Below are 19,205 nucleotides of genomic sequence, written 5' to 3'. Positions count from 1 at the left end.
CCCCTCAAGTACCCGAGTTACTGGAATATATCCTCCCAGGATGAACGATTTAACTCACCGGAGTGTTGGTACCAAAACGCCGGTGAACAACGAGCCACTCGAAGGCTGTAAAACACATTGGAATTTTTGTGTAGAAGAAGAAGAAGAAGATCAGAAAATTTCGTAAGAAAGATTCTTGGATTCAAAGTATATTTATAGAGTTGCTGGCATTGTTTCTGAAAAGGTTTGCAACCTTTTGGAAACAACCATGGCTGTTGGAACAGGTTGTTTGAAATATTGCGGGAAAATGGATTTAAAATAATTCGGGAAAGAAAATGGGCCTGACCGGATCGGGTTATTCCGGATTGAATTTTTCGTTAATTATTTAATTAAATAATTAAATAATTAAAAGAAATTTTGTCCAAAAAGATTAATCAATCAATCGTTGATAGCCGAAGCCGAAGCCGAGCCGAGCGAGCGACGACGACGACAGCGCGAGGCTTGCCTTCTTCTTAACTCTTTAAGAGCTAAAAGAAGAGCAATTATATATATACCCATCAAAAGCCTTTTCTTCCTCCAATATGGGACAATGTCCCTTTGCCAAGGAGGGAAACTCAAATATTTCATTTTTTCTCCATTTCTCATTCACCCTCTTTAAGCTACACAAGCTTACAATCCCAATAATCCCCCACATGAATGGAGAATGGCTATAAAATAAAGGAATGCCCGGACGCGTGTGTATTTTACATGCAAGAATTAATTGTACCTAGACAACATAAGTCACACAATCAATCCTTAATCATCTATGGTTCTCACGGTTGTGTTCGTTTCAGCCATAAACACCTCCTGGTTTCATGAGTGCTTAGAGAATGGGCCTTTACTTTCATTTCCCTTGAAGCGGCTTACACTTCACACTCACATAGGTGATTTCTAAACGTGTAATCCTATAGACACACTATCTGGTCATATCCTGCCAGACTTAGCAAATCATTAAAAAATCTTTAAGCTTTGTTGACTCATCAAAAAACCTTAATGCTTTACCTCGATTTCTGAACATTGTCTTCATCACGAGAACGGGTTGAGTTATTTGACAATGTTGAACCGTCATTCATAACTTTGTTTGATCCCTTTGAACCTAGCTCGTGGGATCTCCAGTCTGCTAGATAGAGTTACCGCCATGATGATTTGTCCTAGACCTTAACCCCATTCCCTTTGATGATCTTTCAACTGCCTCTCTAGATAGGCCTTTTGTAAGTGGATCCGACACATTATCTCTTGACTTTACGTAGTCAATTGTGATAATACCACTAGAGAGTAGTTGTCTAATGGTATTGTGTCTCCGTCGTATATGACGAGATTTTTCGTCATACATAACGCTCCCTGCCCTGCCTATTGCCGCTTTACTATCACAATGAATACAAATATGTGCCAAAGGTTTGGGCCAAAATGGAATATGTTCCAAGAAATTCTGGAGCCATTCAGCTTCTTCACCGACCTTATCTAAAGCTATGAATTCAGATTCCATTGTAGAACGGGCGATGCATGTTTGTTTGGATGATTTCTAAGACACTGCTCCACCCCCAATTGTGAAAACATATCCACTCGTGAATTTAACTTCAGATGATCCAGTGATCCAATTTGCATCACTATATCCCTCGATCACGGAGGGATATTTGTTATAATGCAAAGCGTAATTTTGGGTATGTTTGAGATACTCCAAAACTCGTTTCATTGCCATCCAATGTATGTGATTGGGATTACTTGTAAACCGACTCAGTTTACTAATAGCACATGCTATATCTGGTCGCGTACAATTCATGATATATATCAAACTTTCCAATACTCTTGTATAGTCCAGTTGTGAGTCACTTTCACCTTCATTCTTTTGAAGTGCATAACTCACGTCAATTGGAGTCTTGGCAATTTTGAAATCCAAATACTTGAACTTGTCAAGTACCTTTTCAATGTAGTGAGACTGTGATAATGCTAGACCTTGTGGAGTCTTGTGAATGCTGATTCCTAAGATCATATCAGCAACTCCTAAGTCTTTCATATCGAATTTACTAGCCAACATGCGCTTAGTAGCATTTATATCTGCCATGTTTTTGCTCATTATCAACATGTCATCAACATATAAACAAACAATGACTTCATGACCTGGAGTGTTTTTAATGTAAACACATTTGTCGCACTCGTTGATTTTAAACTCACTTGCCAATATTGTTTGGTCAAATTTGACATGCCATTGTTTGGGTGCTTGTTTAAGTCCACAAAGCGACTTAACAAGTTTGCACACTTTATTTTCTTTACCAGGAACCACAAAACCCTCAGGTTGTTCCATGTAAATCTCTTTCTCTAGTTTTCCATTTAAGAAAGCTGTTTTAACATCCATTTGATGGATTTCAAGATCATACACGGCCGCTAGTGCCACTAACACCCTAATAGATGTTATCCTCGTTACTGACGAGTACGTGTAAAAGTAATCAAGGCCTTTCTTTTATCTATAACCTTTGACAACAAGTCTTGCCTTATATTTGTCAATAGTGCCATCAGCTTTCACTTTCCGTTTAAAGATCCATTTCGAACCTAAAGGCCTATTTCCCGGAGGAAGATCTACCAATTCCCATGTATGGTTACACAAAATTGATTGAATCTCACTATTGATTGTCTCTTTCCAAAACGTTGAATCAGAAGATGACATAGCTGCTTTAAAAGTTTGAGGCTCATTTTAAAGAAAGAATGTCACAAAATCTGGTCCAAAGGAAGTAGATGTTCTTTGACGTTTGCTACGCCTTGGATCTTCTATACTTGGAGTATTTTTCTTTGGTTCTTCCCGAGGCCGTTTAGGTCTTTCACTTAACGACTCACATTCAGTTTTCTACGGATAGATGCTTTCAAATAATTCAGCATTATCTGATTCCATTACCGTATTAACGTGAATTTCGGGATTATCGAATTTATGAACCAAAAACCGACATGCTTTGCTGTTTGTAGCATATCCAATAAAAACGCAATCAACAGTTTTTTGTCCGATTTTAACCCTTTTAGGTAAAGAAACTTGTACCTTTGCTAGACACCCCCACACTTTGAAATATTTCAAGTTGGGTTTTCTTCCTATCCATTTTTCATATGGAATAGATTGCGTTTTGCTGTGGGGTACTCTGTTGAGTATTCGGTTAGCTGTAAGGATAGCTTCGCCCTACAAACTCTGCGGTAATTCGGAACTTATTAATAAAGAATTCATCATTTTCTTTAATGTCCGATTTTTTCTTTCCGCAATTCCATTGGATTGAGGTGTGTAAGGTGCGGTAGTTTGATGGATAATTCCATATTCCGAATATATTTCTGCAAATGCAAATTAATATTCTCCACCCCTATCACTTCTAATCATTTTGATCTTTTTATTCAATTGATTCTCCACTTCATTCTTGTATTGCTTAAATACTTCAATTGTTTCATCCTTACTATTAAGTAAATAAACATAACAATATCGAGTGCAATCGTCAATAAAAGTAATAAAATACTTTTTCTCACCTCGAGATGGTGTCGATTTCATATCACAAATGTCAGTATGAATTAAGTTTAAAGGATTTGAATTCCTTTCAATAGACTTATAAGGATGTTGTACAAACTTAGACTCAACACATATTTGACATTTTGATTTATTACACTCGAATTTAGGCAATACTTCTAAATTAATTAACTTCCGCAAGGTTTTGTAATTGATATATCCTAAACGAATATGCCATAAATTATTTGACTCCAATAAATAAGAAGAAGCTAAAATTTTATTCATACTGTCAACAAACATTACATTTAGTTTGAAGAGGCCCTCTATGAGGTAGCCCTTTCCAACATACATTTTATTCTTGCTTACAACAACTTTATTAGAAACAAATACATATTTGAATCCATTCTTAACAAGCAAAGAAGTAGAAACTAAATTCTTCCTAATAGTAGGAACATGAAGAACGTTGTTGAGCGTTAACACCTTGCCGGAAGTCATCTTCAGGAATATCTTCCCATAACCTTCAATCTTGGTTGTTGCAGTATTTCCCATGGAAAGCTCTTCTTCGGGACCAGCAGTAGAGTAAGTCGCAAATGCTTCCTTGACAACACAAACATGTCGAGTGGCTCCAGAGTCTATCCACCACTCCTTCGAATTTTCAACTAGGTTGTATTCCGAAAGCATTGCACACAGATCATCAATGTCATCATTCTTCTCCACTATGTTGGCATGTCCCTTCTTCTTATACTTTTTCAGGAGACGACAATCAGGGGCTTTGTGACCGATTTTTTCACAATTGTAGCAGCTGCCATTGAATTTCTTTTTGTTCTGCTCCTTAGTCTGTCCAGAAGACCTCTTTCTCTTCTTACTTTTTGGAGCAGTCTCCTCAACGATATTAGCTCCTATGATCGTTGAATTTCCACGAGACTTCTTCTCGGCTGTTTTGTTGTCTTCCTCAATCTTGAGACGAATCACAAGATCTTCCAACTTTATTTCTTTGCGCTTGTGCTTAAGATAGTTTTTAAAATCTCTCCATGATGGAGGTAATTTTTCAATCATTGCAGCCACTTGAAATGCTTCATTCACGACCATACCTTCAGCAATAAGGTCATGAAAAATAAGTTGAAGCTCCTGAACTTGGGTTCCAACAGTTTTGTTGTCTATCATTTTATAGTCTAGAAACTTGGCAACCACGAACTTCTTCAAGCATGTATCTTTAGTCTTGTACTTCTTTTCAAGTGTGTCCTATAATTCTTTTGAAGTATTCATTGCACGGTATACATTGTACAAGTCATCCTCTAAAGCGCTTAAGATATAGCCTTTGCAAAGAAAATCTGCCTGCTTCCACGCCTCAACAATCATGAATTTCTCGTTGTTCGGCATGTACGCAGCAGGCACTGGAGGTTCTTTACTAGTGAATTTCTGCATACCAAGTGTGGTAAGCCAGAAGAACACCCTTTGCTGCCATCCTTTGAAGTTGACTCCGGAAAATTTCCCCGGTTTCTCTGCCGGTGGAACAACAGTCCGGCTTGACGAGGCTATCGTCGTTGACGCAACAGTCGCAGAAGAATTTTCGTTATCAATTGCCATTTCTCACTGTAAATAACAGAAGAGTTCAATTAATGGCAAAATCGGAACAATAAACTATATTGTTATTAACAAAAAATAGTATGTATAATAAATAAAACCGGAGTTTTTATATACTGTTTCACAGAAAACGATGAAGTTTTTATGTTGTTCAAATCGTTTTATGAATTTCAATACTCTGATGAAGTTTTTTATATCTTCAAATCAGAATAGTAAAATTCAGAAGGAGTAGAAAACCACACAGGTTTTAATCTCCACAAACAAAATACAGAATATAATAAAATAATTTCCTTAAGATTGTTATAAATCTGTATCGCCGTAATAAATAATTAAACCATTAAACTTTCTGAAATATATAAACGATACAGAAAGTTAGTAATACTTGTTTAACGAAATAAATTCTGGAAAATCAGTATAGGAATAAATCGAGCCCACTGAATACATAGTGTGTCCTTAAGGAAATTATTCCCCTCAAGTAACCGAGGTGCTAGAATATATCCTCCCAAGGATAGAACGATTTAACTCAACGGAGTGTTGGTACCAAAACGTCGGTGAACAACGAGCCACTCGAAAGCTGTAAAACACACTGGAATTTTTGTGCAGAAGAAGAAGAAGAAGATTAGAAAATTTTGTAAGGAAAGATTCTGGGATTCAAAGTATATTTATAGAGTTACTGATATTGTTTCTAAAAAGGTTTGCAACCTTTCGGAAATAGCCATGGCTGTTGGAACATGTTGTTTGAAATATTGCGGGAAAATAGATATAAAATAATTCGGGAAAGAAAATAGGCTTGACCAGATCGGGTCGCGGGTCATGGATTATTCTAGATTGAATTTTTCGTTAATTATTTAATTAATTAATTAAATAATTGAAAGGAATTTTGTCCAAAAAGATTAATCAATCAATCGTTGACCAAATCCGAATCCGAATCCGAATGCCGAAGCCGAAGCCGAGCGAGCGAGCGACGACGACGCGAGGCTTGCCTTTTTCTTAACTCTTTAAAAGCTAGAAGAAGAGCAATTATATATATACCCATCAAAAGCCTTTTCTTCCTCCAATATGGGACACTATCCCTTTGCCAATGAGGGAAACTCAAATATTTCATTTTCTCTCCATTTCTCATTCACCCTCTTTAAGCTACACAAGCTTACCATCCCAACAGTTATAACATTGTACTATAGTACTAAGGCTAAAATACATCTAGATACCAATTATATTTTACAAATTATGTTTGTAATAATTAGTAGTACCACACTTGAATTTTGAAGAAATAAGCACAAGATACTAAATGAGTGTTTGGACATAAGAATTGTAAAATTCCAAAATAGGGGAAAAAAAGTTCTCAAGTGAAAATGGTATTTGAAATTTAGAGTTGTGTTTGGACATGAATATAATTTTGGGTTGTTTTTTAAGTTTTGTGAGTGATTTGAATGAAAATTTTGAAAAATAGTTTTTTGCAGTTTTTCAAATTTTTGAAAATTCCCAAAATGCATCTTCAAGTGAAAATTGGAAATTTTATGAACAAACGCTGATTTCGAAAAAAAGTATTTTTTTTTTGAAAAAAAGAAAAAAAATTCTTATGTCCAAACGGGCTCTAAAACTATTTGTTTGACAGTTATAAAATTTCGTTGTGAGAATTATGGAGTAGTATTAATTAGTAGAAATTACTATTAACTTGCGCGTAGTAGAAGAATCAACTATATGTTCCCAAAATTGGGGTAATCAAATTTAAGTATTACGCAACTTAATGATGGAGTCGATGGATCATCTACATTTTTCTTCTCCAAATTTACAGAATTACCTAACTGTGTTTGTTGCGTCTTCAGTATGAATAAGAATTAGGGTGTGTTTGGTATGAAGGAAAATATTTTCATGAAAAATGAGTGGTTTTGTCACTTATTTTTTCTTATATGGTTAGTGAGTGGAAAATATTTTCCGAAAAATATTTTTTAGTATTTGGTTAAGAGTAGAAAATATTTTTTTATGCTATTCTCCTCACCCCTCCCTCCCCCTCTTCTCCCAAGTCTTTAAAAATTCACACAAACCCAAAAGAACTAATGTGCTACTTTATATTTTTATGCAAAAACAACGTTGAAATTTGTGTTCCATAACTAAAAAGATAATACTCTTTTTTTGGTTGAAAAAGAAAGTACTCTTTCTACAACATGAAAATAAAGTATCTATTTTATTGAAATAAAAGAAAATACTTTTTCTACATCATGAAAATAAAATACTTATTTTGTTGAAATAAAAAAAAAATCTATCTATAATATGAAAAGAAAGTACTATTAATAATATTTTTATTTAGGCCGGGGATGGGTTGGTGGGTATTAGTGGGGATGGGAAATAGGGTGAGAAAGTTTGAGAAGGAGTTTTGAAAAATGTTTTCCCTTCTCTTGATAGAGAAAATATTTTTCAAAATATTTAGGTCATCCAAACATGAGAAAATTGAAAAATATTTTTCAAAAAATATTTTCCCTCGTACTAAAGACACCCTTAGTTAGGTTATATTATATCATAAAAATTTGTTATGACATGCTAATGTAACTATGACATTCGGCTTTCCTCTTTTTCATGATGGTACTTTGCTTTGTAACATTTGCTTTGGGTGTATTATAAACCTAAAGCTTGTGATAGACCTTTTTTTTTTTTTTTTTTTATAATTTCATCTCTGTTATGAAAATAATTATAATATGGATGTCCATTTATTACTCCGCTATAGATAATCTTCCTAAAGAAGATTATCCGTTTGGTACTCTATTGAAGTTTATCTACTAGCAGCTGATGCAGGCAGGTTGTAAGTAACTCAATGAAATAATTTGTAGCATATTCTTATTAAACAGGCAGGTTGCAAACAGCTCATGCAGACAGTTTACAAGCAGCTCAAGAAAAGTCTCGCAGTTGCTTCCTTTCTTCTATAAATAGAGGAGATTTCAGTTCATTATGTACATGAGTTTGAAGTTGAATAATATATCAATCTCTCTCTATACTTATCTTCGGTTTATTTACTTTACAGTTTTTATTTTACAACACGTTATCAGCACGAGACTCTGCCATTTTGAGCACTTACTTCGAACTTGTTCATCTCCTATTAATTTCTATTTCAGTGTTCATCTTCGATGTAAGGCGACGCTCTTACGTCCGTGGTTAGATCTTGTTCATTCCTAGCATCATAAGGCAGATTATATCCTTGAGGTGGTGACTTTTTCTTCTTGGCAGCAGTGATGTAGATATCACTTACATTTAGAGTGGCCAAATTTGTGTAATTTAATTTGAGCCTTTTGCTTATATTTTAATATCTTTATCATCGCTTCCTTGGTTATATATTACGTATACAATACCTATTTTGGTATTTGTTTTCATCCTTATTATCTTAATAAAGGATTACAAAGTAGATAACATTGTTAGATCCACTTAAAGTCCAGCAGAGTTTGCAAGAAATATACAACCACCAGAAGTGATTATGTTTCGTATATCTCATTGTAACTAAATTTTGTTAACCACCAGAAGTGGTATATGCGTATGACCACCAGAAGTGATAATTTAGACTTTTTATGGTTACAATTAAAGATAGGCTAGAGAAATATTCTCTATATTACATGCACGCCTCGATTTGCTCATGAAGTAGTAAATATTTTAAAAGAGGTTGAAGTATCACAATTTGATATGATTAATGCGTATTCAGATAATTATGTTCGATTTCCTGAAGGATGAGAATTTTTTATAAATATTAATCCATTCCCTGAAGTAAATGTGATAATATTAATAAAGTTGTAAATATGAACGTGCTCTTGATGTAAATATATTACAATTCACCTCCAGAAGAGTTAATATGATTGAGAGAATATATACTCAATATTTCGTATTTTAAATTTGCTCCTGAAGAAGTAACACAATTAAAATTTTCTCTTGAAATAGAAAAATATTTTGAAGCAGTGTCTTTCTGTGCTTAAACAAAATAATGAGCTATTCAAGGTTATTTTTGAAGCACATTTTCATTCCCTGGAGTGAATGAAGAAATACCACAATTCACCTTCTGAAGAGGTAGAATAATAGAGGATATAAATATTATTTTTGTAGCATAAAGATCATTGCCACACGTACCTGTTGTACGTAAAACATCTTTGATATATTATGATTAGTTGTTATTAACTACCCCGAAGAAAATAACAACTCATGTAATGACTATGTGGTTGTCGCTTTAATATAAAATATTCATATGTTAATGGCGGTTCTCCTTGAAGGAGATATTTGTCACAAAATTGGTGGTAAAAATATTAAAATTCTTGATTTCTGACATTTATTAATTTAGAATTGTCTTTATATTATTTATTTGATTATGATTTTCTCTCGTGATACCAGAAGTGTCTGAGCAATATTTGATTACAAAATGTATCAAAAATTCCTGAAGAACTAACTGTTTGTCTAGAAGACACGTGACACCAGTAATGTCCGAATAATATTAGATTGTGGATAATAAATGAAGGCTCTCGAAAAGCTTATATACAAATATGTCATTCATATTATATGATTATGGTCAAAACATATGTTGTAGTAAACTTGAAGTTTACTGATACAAATGACTATCATATTGAGACCACAAATGATTGGAAGATTGAAAATCTTCATGTTTCCACAATCATAGGGTGTAAAATAATATATATGTGAGAAGCTACCGACCTTATTCTTTAATTTGTACTACATCATGTTTCACAGTAAACCAGAAGTTTATTAATGCAAAAGCAGTCACAGTAAACCAGAAGTTTTACTGAGGCAAAAGTAGCTACTGTAAACCAGAAATTTACTGATATGAAAGTAGCCACAATAAATCAGAAGTTTATTGATGCAAAAGTTTATGCCATAGTAAACCAGAATTTTACTTAAAGTTAGCACATGCCATGATAAACTTGAAGTTTTCATTTGCCATTTTTAAATGAGCTATTTGAGAATTCAGATAAGCATATACTGAAAAACTAGAAGATTTTTCAAGAATTCTCTTGTGTTGCTCGTTCTCATAATAAATTGATTATACCATCTAAAGTTGGGACTAAAACCCCTCAATTCTGGAATATATAAAAGGTGAATATGGACCCATTCACCTATCATGTGAACCACTTATAGATGCATATATGATATGGTTAGATGCGTGTTTATTGTCAACCTGCAGTTTGGCATTTGAAATTGTCTTTCTCAATTAAGAGCATAATTTTCAGATTATAAAATCAAGATAGTTCATCTTGATGATGCTCGTTTATATCCAAGGTAGTTTAGCATTGAATACCTCCTATTAATGGCTAAACTATTGCTTATGAGAACAAAGCCCCATGTGTTGGTCTATGATTTTCTAAATTGCATACAACAATACTTGTATGCATCATACCAACAAAATATGATAAGTCCTCCCCTCACAATTAGTTTAGGATCAGAAATCAAGTATTTTTACTATCTAATAACTTTTGATGTGTGGTTTATGATTAATTTCTCTACCACAATATACAAAGACAGGTTTCCTAAAGAAGATTGGGGATATGAGTTAGTTTTTTAAATATTTGTGGGATGGAATAAGTAGCTGAAAAATATGCTATATGAATCGAATTATCATTAATATGATCCTCACTTAGAACATAATTCAAGTCAAATGCAGAAGCATTTGCTGATCCAAAATTAAATATCATATTTCAGCTGCAAATGCTCCTATTAAAATTAAAGTCCCTCAAGGATAAAGTTTACTGCACGCATGAAGCGTAGTAAACTGATCGGTTCCAAAGGCAACAATCATTGGAAATGATAGGAGCAATTGATCAAAATGATCATAATGAGCTCTAGAAGAGCCCATGACATAACATTTCATGAAACTCCAGAAGAAGTTCATGTACCTGAAAATAAAGAAAGTGATGAGATCTCAACAAGTTATGTCACTTGCAAACCTATACAAAATGATCATCGACGATATATTTGATACAATATAGTGCACAATATTATAAAAGATTATGAGGATCAGACCTGTAGTCCAGACACCTGAAGATGTCATGCCATTTAGATGCAAGCCATAACCTGTATGACTCATTTGATCAAATTTATATAAATATCCCTGAAGGATTTAAAATGCTAGAAGCATATAATTCAAAGTCTCAAAAAATATACTCAATTAGATTACAAAAATCTTTGTATGATTTAAAACAATCAGGGCGCATGTGGTATAATCGTTTCACTAAATTGATGAATGAAGGTTATATAAATGATGGCATTTGTCCATGCGTTTTTACAAAGAAAATAACATCAGAGGTGGTAATACTTACTGTATATGTTAATAACATAAATCTCATAGGAACTCCAGAAGAGCTCCAAAGGGAAAAACTTTGTCTTAGTCTGTAAGTTGAATATTTAGCAGAAATGATCTTTATCCATCAATCTGTCTATACAGAAAAGGTCTTAAAACGCTTTTACATGGACAAAGTGCGCCCATTAAGTACACTAAATGGGTGTTCGACCACTTGAAGTGAATAAGGATCCGTTCTGACCTCCAGAAGAGGATGAGGAACTCCTTGGTCCTGAAATACTCTATCTTAGTGCAATTGGTGCACGTATGTATCTTGCTAATGCTAACAAAAGTAAAACAGATCATATTGGTTATGCAGATGCAGGTTATTTATCTGATCCCCATAAAACTCGATCTCAAATCGGGTATGTGTTTACATGTAGATATACTGTCATATCATGGCGCTTTACAAAGTAATCTATTGTTGCTACTTCTTCAAATCATGCTGAGATAATAGATATTCATGAAGCAAGTAGGGAATGCGTATGGTTGAGATCAGTGATTTATTTTATTCGAGAAAAATGTGGGTTGAAATGTGATAAAAACTCACAATATTATACGAACACAATGCTGCATGCATAGCCCAATTAAAGAGAGGATTTATAAAAGGAGATAGAACGATGCACATTTCACCAAAATTATTCTACACACATGATCTTCAGAAAAATGGTGATATCGATGTACAACAAATCTGTTCAAGTGACAATCCAACAGATTTGTCCACTAAATCTTTGCCAATTTCAACTTTTGAGAAGATGATATACAAGATTGGAATGCGAAGACTTAAATATTTGGAACAAGGTTTTCATCAGGGGGAGTGAAATACACAATGTACTCTTTTTTTCTTACTAAAGTTTTTTCCATGGGATTTTTCTTGTAAGATTTTTAATGAGGCATCTAGAATTGCGTATTACTAAATATGTGTACTCTTTTTCCTTCACTAGGATTTTTTTCATCGGGGTTTTTCCTAGTAAGATTTTAACGAGGCACAATATATTTTAATGAACATCCAAGGGGGAGTGTTATGAAAATAATTATAATGTGGATGTCCATTTATTACTCTGCTATAGATAATCTTCCTGAAAAAGATTATCCGTTTGGTACTCTATTGAAATTTATCTATTAGCAGCTGATGCAGGCAGGTTGCAAGTAACTCAATGAAATGATTTGCAACATCTTCTTATTAAACAGGCAGGTTGCAAGCAGCTCATGCAGACAACTTACAAGCAGCTCAAAAAAAGCTTCGCAACTGCTTCCTTTCTTCTATAAATAAAGGAGATTTTAGTTCATTATGTACATGAGTTTGAAGTTGAATAATATACCAATCTCTCTCTATACTTGTCTTCGGTTTATTTACTTACAGTTTTTATTTTATAACAATCTCCTATTTTACTTTTTCTTCAAAATAGTGATAGCAGGGTGCATTTCGTTCTTATTCCTATAATTATCGAACTTTAAACTATCTCTATTCAAACACATAATTATTTATTTATAAAATTAATTTTACTATTTAAAACAACACTTTATATTTTTATCTACTACATCACTTAAGAGCCCGTTTTGATTGACTTAAAAAAAGTGTCGTTTCAGCAGAAATAACTTTTAAGCCAAAAAACAATAAGTTGGGGTTGCCTAACTTAATTGCTTTTAGTTTTTTTAAGCCGTTTTAAACTTATTTTATACTTTTTGACTTTGTCAAATACTAAAAAAAATTAAAAAACTTAAAAGCTGATTTAACCGAACTTAAAAACCAATCTAAACATCTCGTGAATCAAAGACAAACTCAAATAGAAAGAACAAAAAAAAGGGGTAATGGAGTATGTGTTCGTAGAATAGAGGGTTAAAAGTTTTGTAATTAAAACTTTAGGTGTACTTTTTTTATTTTCACATTTTATTTCCATATACCCTGTGTATCATCTCTTCAGTCTCCCGTCTCCTACAACTCTCAAACTTAAATACTTTCAGAGACCTCGCCGCGCCTTTGGCGGCTGTAAGAAATCGCCGGTGATTCCCCCGTCCACTGCCTTGCCGCCTCTCTCCCATATTCTCGTTGAGTGGAGTGCTCAAGTCTTCTTTTTCTTCTACTTCTACAGTTCTCGGTAAAGTTTCTGGTTAATGTTTAACTTTGTTCCTATGGTAAAGTTTCTGCCTTTTTTCTATTTCTTTTTAGAATAATTTTTTCCTAATTTGGAATCCAGATTTCTAAGAGAGGAAGATGGGAGCCAAGGACTTGCAGAAGGAGCTAAAGAAAAAGAAGAACAAAGATGCGGAATCCCTGACTATAAACTCTAACCTTGTTCAAAATGGTATTATTACCAAAGTTTCTCTCTTTCTCTTTCTTCCAACTAATAAACCCCAAGTAGCAACAAAGTCACATTTTGAGTTTGAATCTCAGTGCACTGCTAACCTATTGGGCTTACCTATGTGTTATAAATATAATAGTGAACAATTGAAACATATTCAACCTAATCTGTGGAAAAAAAAGAATCTTTTTTATAGTTTGTTGAGAAGTAGTATTACATTCGAAGCTGTTTTCTCAGGGTTTCGAGCTGCCTCTGAATTTGTTTTACTACTGCTGCTTGGGTTCCTAATAGGTTGAACAGTATGGTCTTTAATTGATCTTCATCTTCTTGTTTATGTCGAAAGCATAATTCAATTGCTTCTGATTTTTCATAGCAACATTTCAAACTGACTAATAAACTCAGTATCTCTAATAATCAGCAACTACCACCCCATCTTAAATCCCTGTCATTCAGGAACCTGCAAATTGTCAAGTGCTGTAATTAGATACTATATTATATCTGAGCGAGGAGTTGAGAAGACTGAGTTTAGTAGACTTTCCTCGACAGCACTATTATACTATAATTGGATTTTTGCTCCTTCTCCACTATTTGCATTGGCAAGCAGTCACTTCTGCTCGTTGCATACAACACTTCAAGTTTCAAGTAATTATAGATGGAAGAATCATCACAATATACTCCACAAATTAGTAATCTCAATGAACTAGGAAAGGTTTTCTTTAACATTTCAAATTAATTATGACTTATGAGCCTATCCACTTGCTCACACTCAGTTTCAGGATTAGTATTGAGCTTCCTCATTCTATTATAATTGAGCTGTGCAACATTTCTTTTCCTACTCATTAGCATAGTAGTATTAGGTTCCACATGCAACAGCAAACTTGAAATCCTAATTCCCTGGAAATTTCCAGGAATGCTGGTTATTAGCCATAAACAGACTTTTCCACTTAGATACTAGATTCTGTGGCAAGATTCAAACCGGTGATGTGTGCCACCCATCATTGTTGTGCTCTTACCACTATACTAAATCCCTGGGGCATTGCCATGAGGTTTATCTTGTTTGCTTTTATTCAGTTTTCCATATTGAGGTCTTGTCTTATGAAGAAACTCTGGGAGGTTCAGTTGCAATATGGCTCTATCTCCTCTAGAGGGGGCTTTTCTTTTCCTCTTAGGAATATTGCAGGTGGATGAAAGTCCCAATATATTTTTTCTGGGCTCACCACTCACTTGTGTATGAAGCAAATGTCTTCTATGCACTAGTATCAGCACTCTTCATAGATGCCCTGAAAAAGGACAGTAATTATAGATATGGGGTTCAACATTATCTATAGTGTCTCGATGAGCCAAGATGTTGTAGTAAAGAGCCCAAAGATTAGTTGAACTAGAAACAAAGTTTTTTCTTATAGGATCTTTTGGATTTCTTCACTCATTTCCTTGTTTATTCATCATCTTTTTCTATGTTTAGTATTTACTTGACAACAATGCTGATTTATGCCCTTTTGTTGTAGAGGAAAATTTTGCTAAGGTAACAGAAGAAAAGAATAGGAAGAAGAAGAAACTGACACTGCAAAACAGAAGAAGCAAGGATGAAATAGATGAATGCCATCTATCATATGATAAAGGTAGTGGTCTGGAAAATTTAATTAATATTTTATTTCGGAGCATAAATTGCTGGGATTGGCCTGTATGATTATTGAGGTTTTTAGAAGATGATTTAGATAATGCAGATGGGGAAAAGAAAAAGAGCAAATCATCAAAGCAGAAAAAGAGGAAAAATGACACACTTGCTGAAAGTGGTGTAGTTGATCAATCTAATAACGTAGAGGATGGACTTGGTCAAGAAAATACCTTATCGAGTGAACCTGATAAGCCGGAGAAAAGAAAATCGAAGGGAAAGAAGAGAAAAAGCGAAAAGAAAGCTGGGAAAACTGAGGGTAATGATTTCTCAAAACGACAAAAAGGTATGGAGAAAATAGATTCTCGAGTTTTCATATTTCTGTTTCTTTATTTATTAATCATGTACGTCAAATTTAAAACAAGTGAGGAACTAAACGATGTTGAGTAATTAGTGTAAGTAAATAAACTTTCTCTCAAGCAGGCGGTGTGTATCACTTGCTGGCATGCCTTAGTGTCTAAATATGTTAGCATCTAAACAATCGAAAAGTTTCACATGTTGAACATAATGAAGTGAAGTCCTTTACCTGATCAAAGAACAAGAGAAAGAAGTGAAGTTTGATTGTTCTTCCCAAAAATACATTTTTTTCAAGGAAACAATAACAGTTTTGTACTTTCCTAGGAGTCTATTAAAATATTTAAAAGCTTATGAGTATTGCATTAGAAACACTTAGCACTTTTAAACCATATGGTTTGACGGAGAGAGCACTCCAAATGCTGGAAGATAGTGAAATATAACTTATATCAATTGAAATGAATTACACTTGCTTCAGTTATATGCAACCTACTTATTGTACAAGTATGTGAGGTTATAAATTCATAATTATACCCAACAACCATCACACGCTTTAATTTATTGGCAATCTTTTGATGTTATTCATCAAACAAAATATTTGATGTTGATGATTTATAACTTCTGCAAGACTGTCTATCTCCCCTAGGCAAGTCAAAAGAGCCCCACAAAATTGTTGAGAAGGATCGTCCATCTTCAATAGCTGAGGATGATTTGTCTGAGAAGACAGAACAAGCTGAAGATGAAGAGATTTATGAGCTATCTTCAGGGGATGAGGATTACTCTAAAGGAGTGAGAAGTATGAATTTCTCTTTATATCATATAAAAGTAATTCCTGTTGCTTCTGTTGTTATGTTCGTTGTGATTTGACATGAGATTTGCCTCATCAAATATGTTATGGAGAAACTCATTCAAATCTTTCACGGCAAATTAGAAGTTCTTGCTGTTGTATATTTCTTTTTCTTTTTTGAAAAATTATGGACACATGCCTAGTTTTATTTAAGTTAGGAGTTATTTTTCTCGGCATCTTGCTATATGAAAAAATGATTCTTTTGAGATGAACTGCAGCGAGAAATGACATTATATTAGAAAAAAGTATGAATTAGATTGATTGCCTTATAAAGAGTCAATTTCCTTTTTCTGGGTGCAGAGTGGGTTACAGATTATTATCAGAGTAGGCCAGGGATAAAGGTGTTGCAAGAAAGGATTGATGAGTTTATAACTGATCATGAGGCGAAAAAAGAACAGGTACTCTATATTTCCAGATTATCATGCCATTTGTTGCTGTTAATGATTTTTTCGAAGTATAGGGAGAATGCTCGTATTTTCATGAGCTGTCATATCCATAGTGGAAAAAGTTTTTATGGTATTTATAGCTTTTTTTCATTTAAAAGAAAATGCTGGACTGAGTCTTTAAAGAGTTTTGCACTTATCTTTTGGCCCTTTCTTGCATCAGCCTGTACTGATGAATTTGTTTCTTGTGACCACCTCATAATGACATGTCATAGAAGTTTATTCATATGCCCACAACTAATCATGTTCTTATATTCTAATGGTTGTATATGCTGATTTGCCCACGACTAATTATGTTTTTGTTCCCATTATCATATTTTTTATTCTGATACATACAGGAAAGGAAAGAAAAAGAAGCCCGTGCTGCTGAAGGTGGATGGACCGTTGTTGTACACCACAAAGGCAGGAAGAAGACAACGGATTCTGAAACTGGAATTGCAGTTGGTTCTGTTTCTCAGACTGCTGTTATGGATAATATGGCCAAAAAGAAAAAGAATGATGTGGGATTAGATTTCTACCGGTTTCAGAAGAGAGAAGCAAAAAGAAATGGTATGTTTACTGCATCTTTGCTTTTGTCAACACCTTCTTGCTCCATATTGTTCAAAATTGACTTTGTTTTCCTCGATTATCCTATAGAAAAATATTTTATAAAAGGTAAAAGTTTAAATCAAAAGTTTGATGTTATCCAAACAATCACATTTAAGTTTGAGGTGAAAAAGTATTTACATTTTCTGATGAAAAGGTTGTGGTTTCTAAGCTTGAATTGAAGATGCATATTGCCTGGGGTTGTACTGCCCGTCCATTGCTTCATTACATTCTCAAAAGAAAAAAAAATTATTAGGATGATTGAAAACCAGCATTGTTTTGATAAATTGATGCAGAATTGGTTTAGCAGTTTCTGTCTTTCGTGACAGATAGTGAAAGAGCCTGAAATAATCTACAGCATTGAATTTTACCTCTTGAAAACCACCTCAAATAGTATCACAATTTTGCTTGTTCAAGATTTAAACCCTCTTTATCGTGGAACTACTAGTTGTTTTCCCTTTATCATGGAATTATGGATCATCTTTCATTCACATAAAAATTGGACTGGTTAAGTTGCCTATGTTTTCTGGTCTCACTGCCTATTGATTCTTTCTATTGTTCTATTTGCAGTTTGTCATTTTTCCCGTCAAGGGCTCTGTAGGATTCCCTGTTCAACTTTGATTTTTATATCGAACCTAAGTCATACAAAGTAAATCTGATCTGATACATCGTCCTAGTAATAATGATTGTTTCTTGACCCATCCATTCATCTGAAGGACCTGCTATAATTTGAAACTTGCTATGTTACTCTAATGTACTTCTCATTTGTTTAGTTGCCAATTTCCCCTGGTGCAAGAGATTAAAATCTCAATATGATTTTTTTCCTGTTTCTTTTGTTTGTGACTTATCATTGTTCACATTTGTATTATGCACAGAGATCATGGTGCTGCAGAGCAAATTTGAGCAGGATAAGAAGCGGATACAGCAGTTGAGGGCTGCAAGAAAATTTCGACCTTACTGAACCAAGAGAAATCTCCAGAACAGCGTTGTTATAAGATAACGCAAAATACTTAATGGAGAATGGGTTTCAAAATTGTTCAGTTCATTCTGTTTGTTTAGAGAGAACAAGCTTAACTAACAGCACAAGATAGTTGATAAAGTTGTGACATGAGTATAGATGAGCTATTGTTCTTGTATGTAGTTTCCAGTTTTGGTTGTAGTTGGTGGATGCCCAACTGTTTTTGCTGAAGCTTATGCTTCATGTTTCTTGTGGTAGGCATTTCACTAAAAGCTCAGCCTAGAGTTGATCAGCTGATTTTCTTTTAATATTTTCTAAGATTGGAGAAATAGAAAACAATTGTATCTTTTCTACCATAGCATGCTCTCTCGTCTCTTCTATTTATCTTTATTACATAGACTTCCTTTTGAGCCCGTGACTTTTGCTAAGTTTTGTCAACAACTGGGAGGTTCTAGCTGTTAACAATTTGGTGGCAGAAGTTTTCTTTACCATTAAAATGGTTCTAAGTTGGCCATCTCACTTTCCTTTTTCAGGTACTTCTCTGTTTATACTTGGAAAATTCGTTAATGAACTGGCTTTCGACAGGGGAAAATTTAAATACTGAAGTGAAAATTAATCCTGCTTCTTTTCCTTTGGACCTTATGTATTTGAAATTTTCTATTTTGGAAAAGTGAAATTCATTTTGATGAATTAAAAAGAACAGGTGGACA

The 19,205-nt window shown here is 34.0% G+C and overlaps 1 protein-coding gene across 8 annotated transcripts; it reads left to right on the top strand.

Annotated features, from left to right (window-relative positions):
- Positions 1–13,303: 13,303 nt before the first annotated feature.
- LOC104113963 (uncharacterized) lies at positions 13,304–18,851 on the top strand. Of its 8 annotated transcripts, none has more exons than XM_070195698.1 (8): positions 13,304–13,492; positions 13,592–13,699; positions 15,202–15,315; positions 15,421–15,654; positions 16,309–16,458; positions 16,810–16,907; positions 17,291–17,501; positions 18,413–18,851. In XM_070195698.1, the coding sequence occupies exons 2-8, from the start codon at positions 13,609–13,611 to the stop codon at positions 18,496–18,498; spliced, it is 984 nt and encodes a 327-aa protein (XP_070051799.1). In that variant the 5' UTR covers positions 13,304–13,492; positions 13,592–13,608; the 3' UTR covers positions 18,499–18,851. The 8 variants fall into 8 exon arrangements, with proteins under 8 accessions (XP_070051799.1, XP_070051798.1, XP_009622582.1 ...); XM_070195697.1 differs by having other exon boundaries at positions 15,412–15,654; XM_009624287.4 differs by having other exon boundaries at positions 15,400–15,654.
- Positions 18,852–19,205: the final 354 nt, after the last annotated feature.

The sequence above is a fragment of the Nicotiana tomentosiformis genome, chromosome 2 (genome assembly GCF_000390325.3).
Source record: "Nicotiana tomentosiformis chromosome 2, ASM39032v3, whole genome shotgun sequence".
Lineage (NCBI taxonomy): Eukaryota > Viridiplantae > Streptophyta > Magnoliopsida > Solanales > Solanaceae > Nicotiana > Nicotiana tomentosiformis.
Note: the sequence above shows the minus strand (reverse complement) of the source record. Positions and strands in the feature narration are given on the sequence as shown.

Excerpts from the sequence above, each read along its gene's own strand:
- LOC104113963 (XM_009624284.4), top strand. The coding sequence starts at position 13,609 with ATGGGAGCCAAGGACTTGCAGAAGGAGCTAAAGAAAAAGAAGAACAAA. Across the intron at positions 15,316-15,399 it reads CCATCTATCATATGATAAAG|AAGATGATTTAGATAATGCA; the intron begins GTAGTGGTCTGG and ends TGAGGTTTTTAG. Across the intron at positions 15,655-16,290 it reads TTTCTCAAAACGACAAAAAG|ACTGTCTATCTCCCCTAGGC; the intron begins GTATGGAGAAAA and ends AACTTCTGCAAG.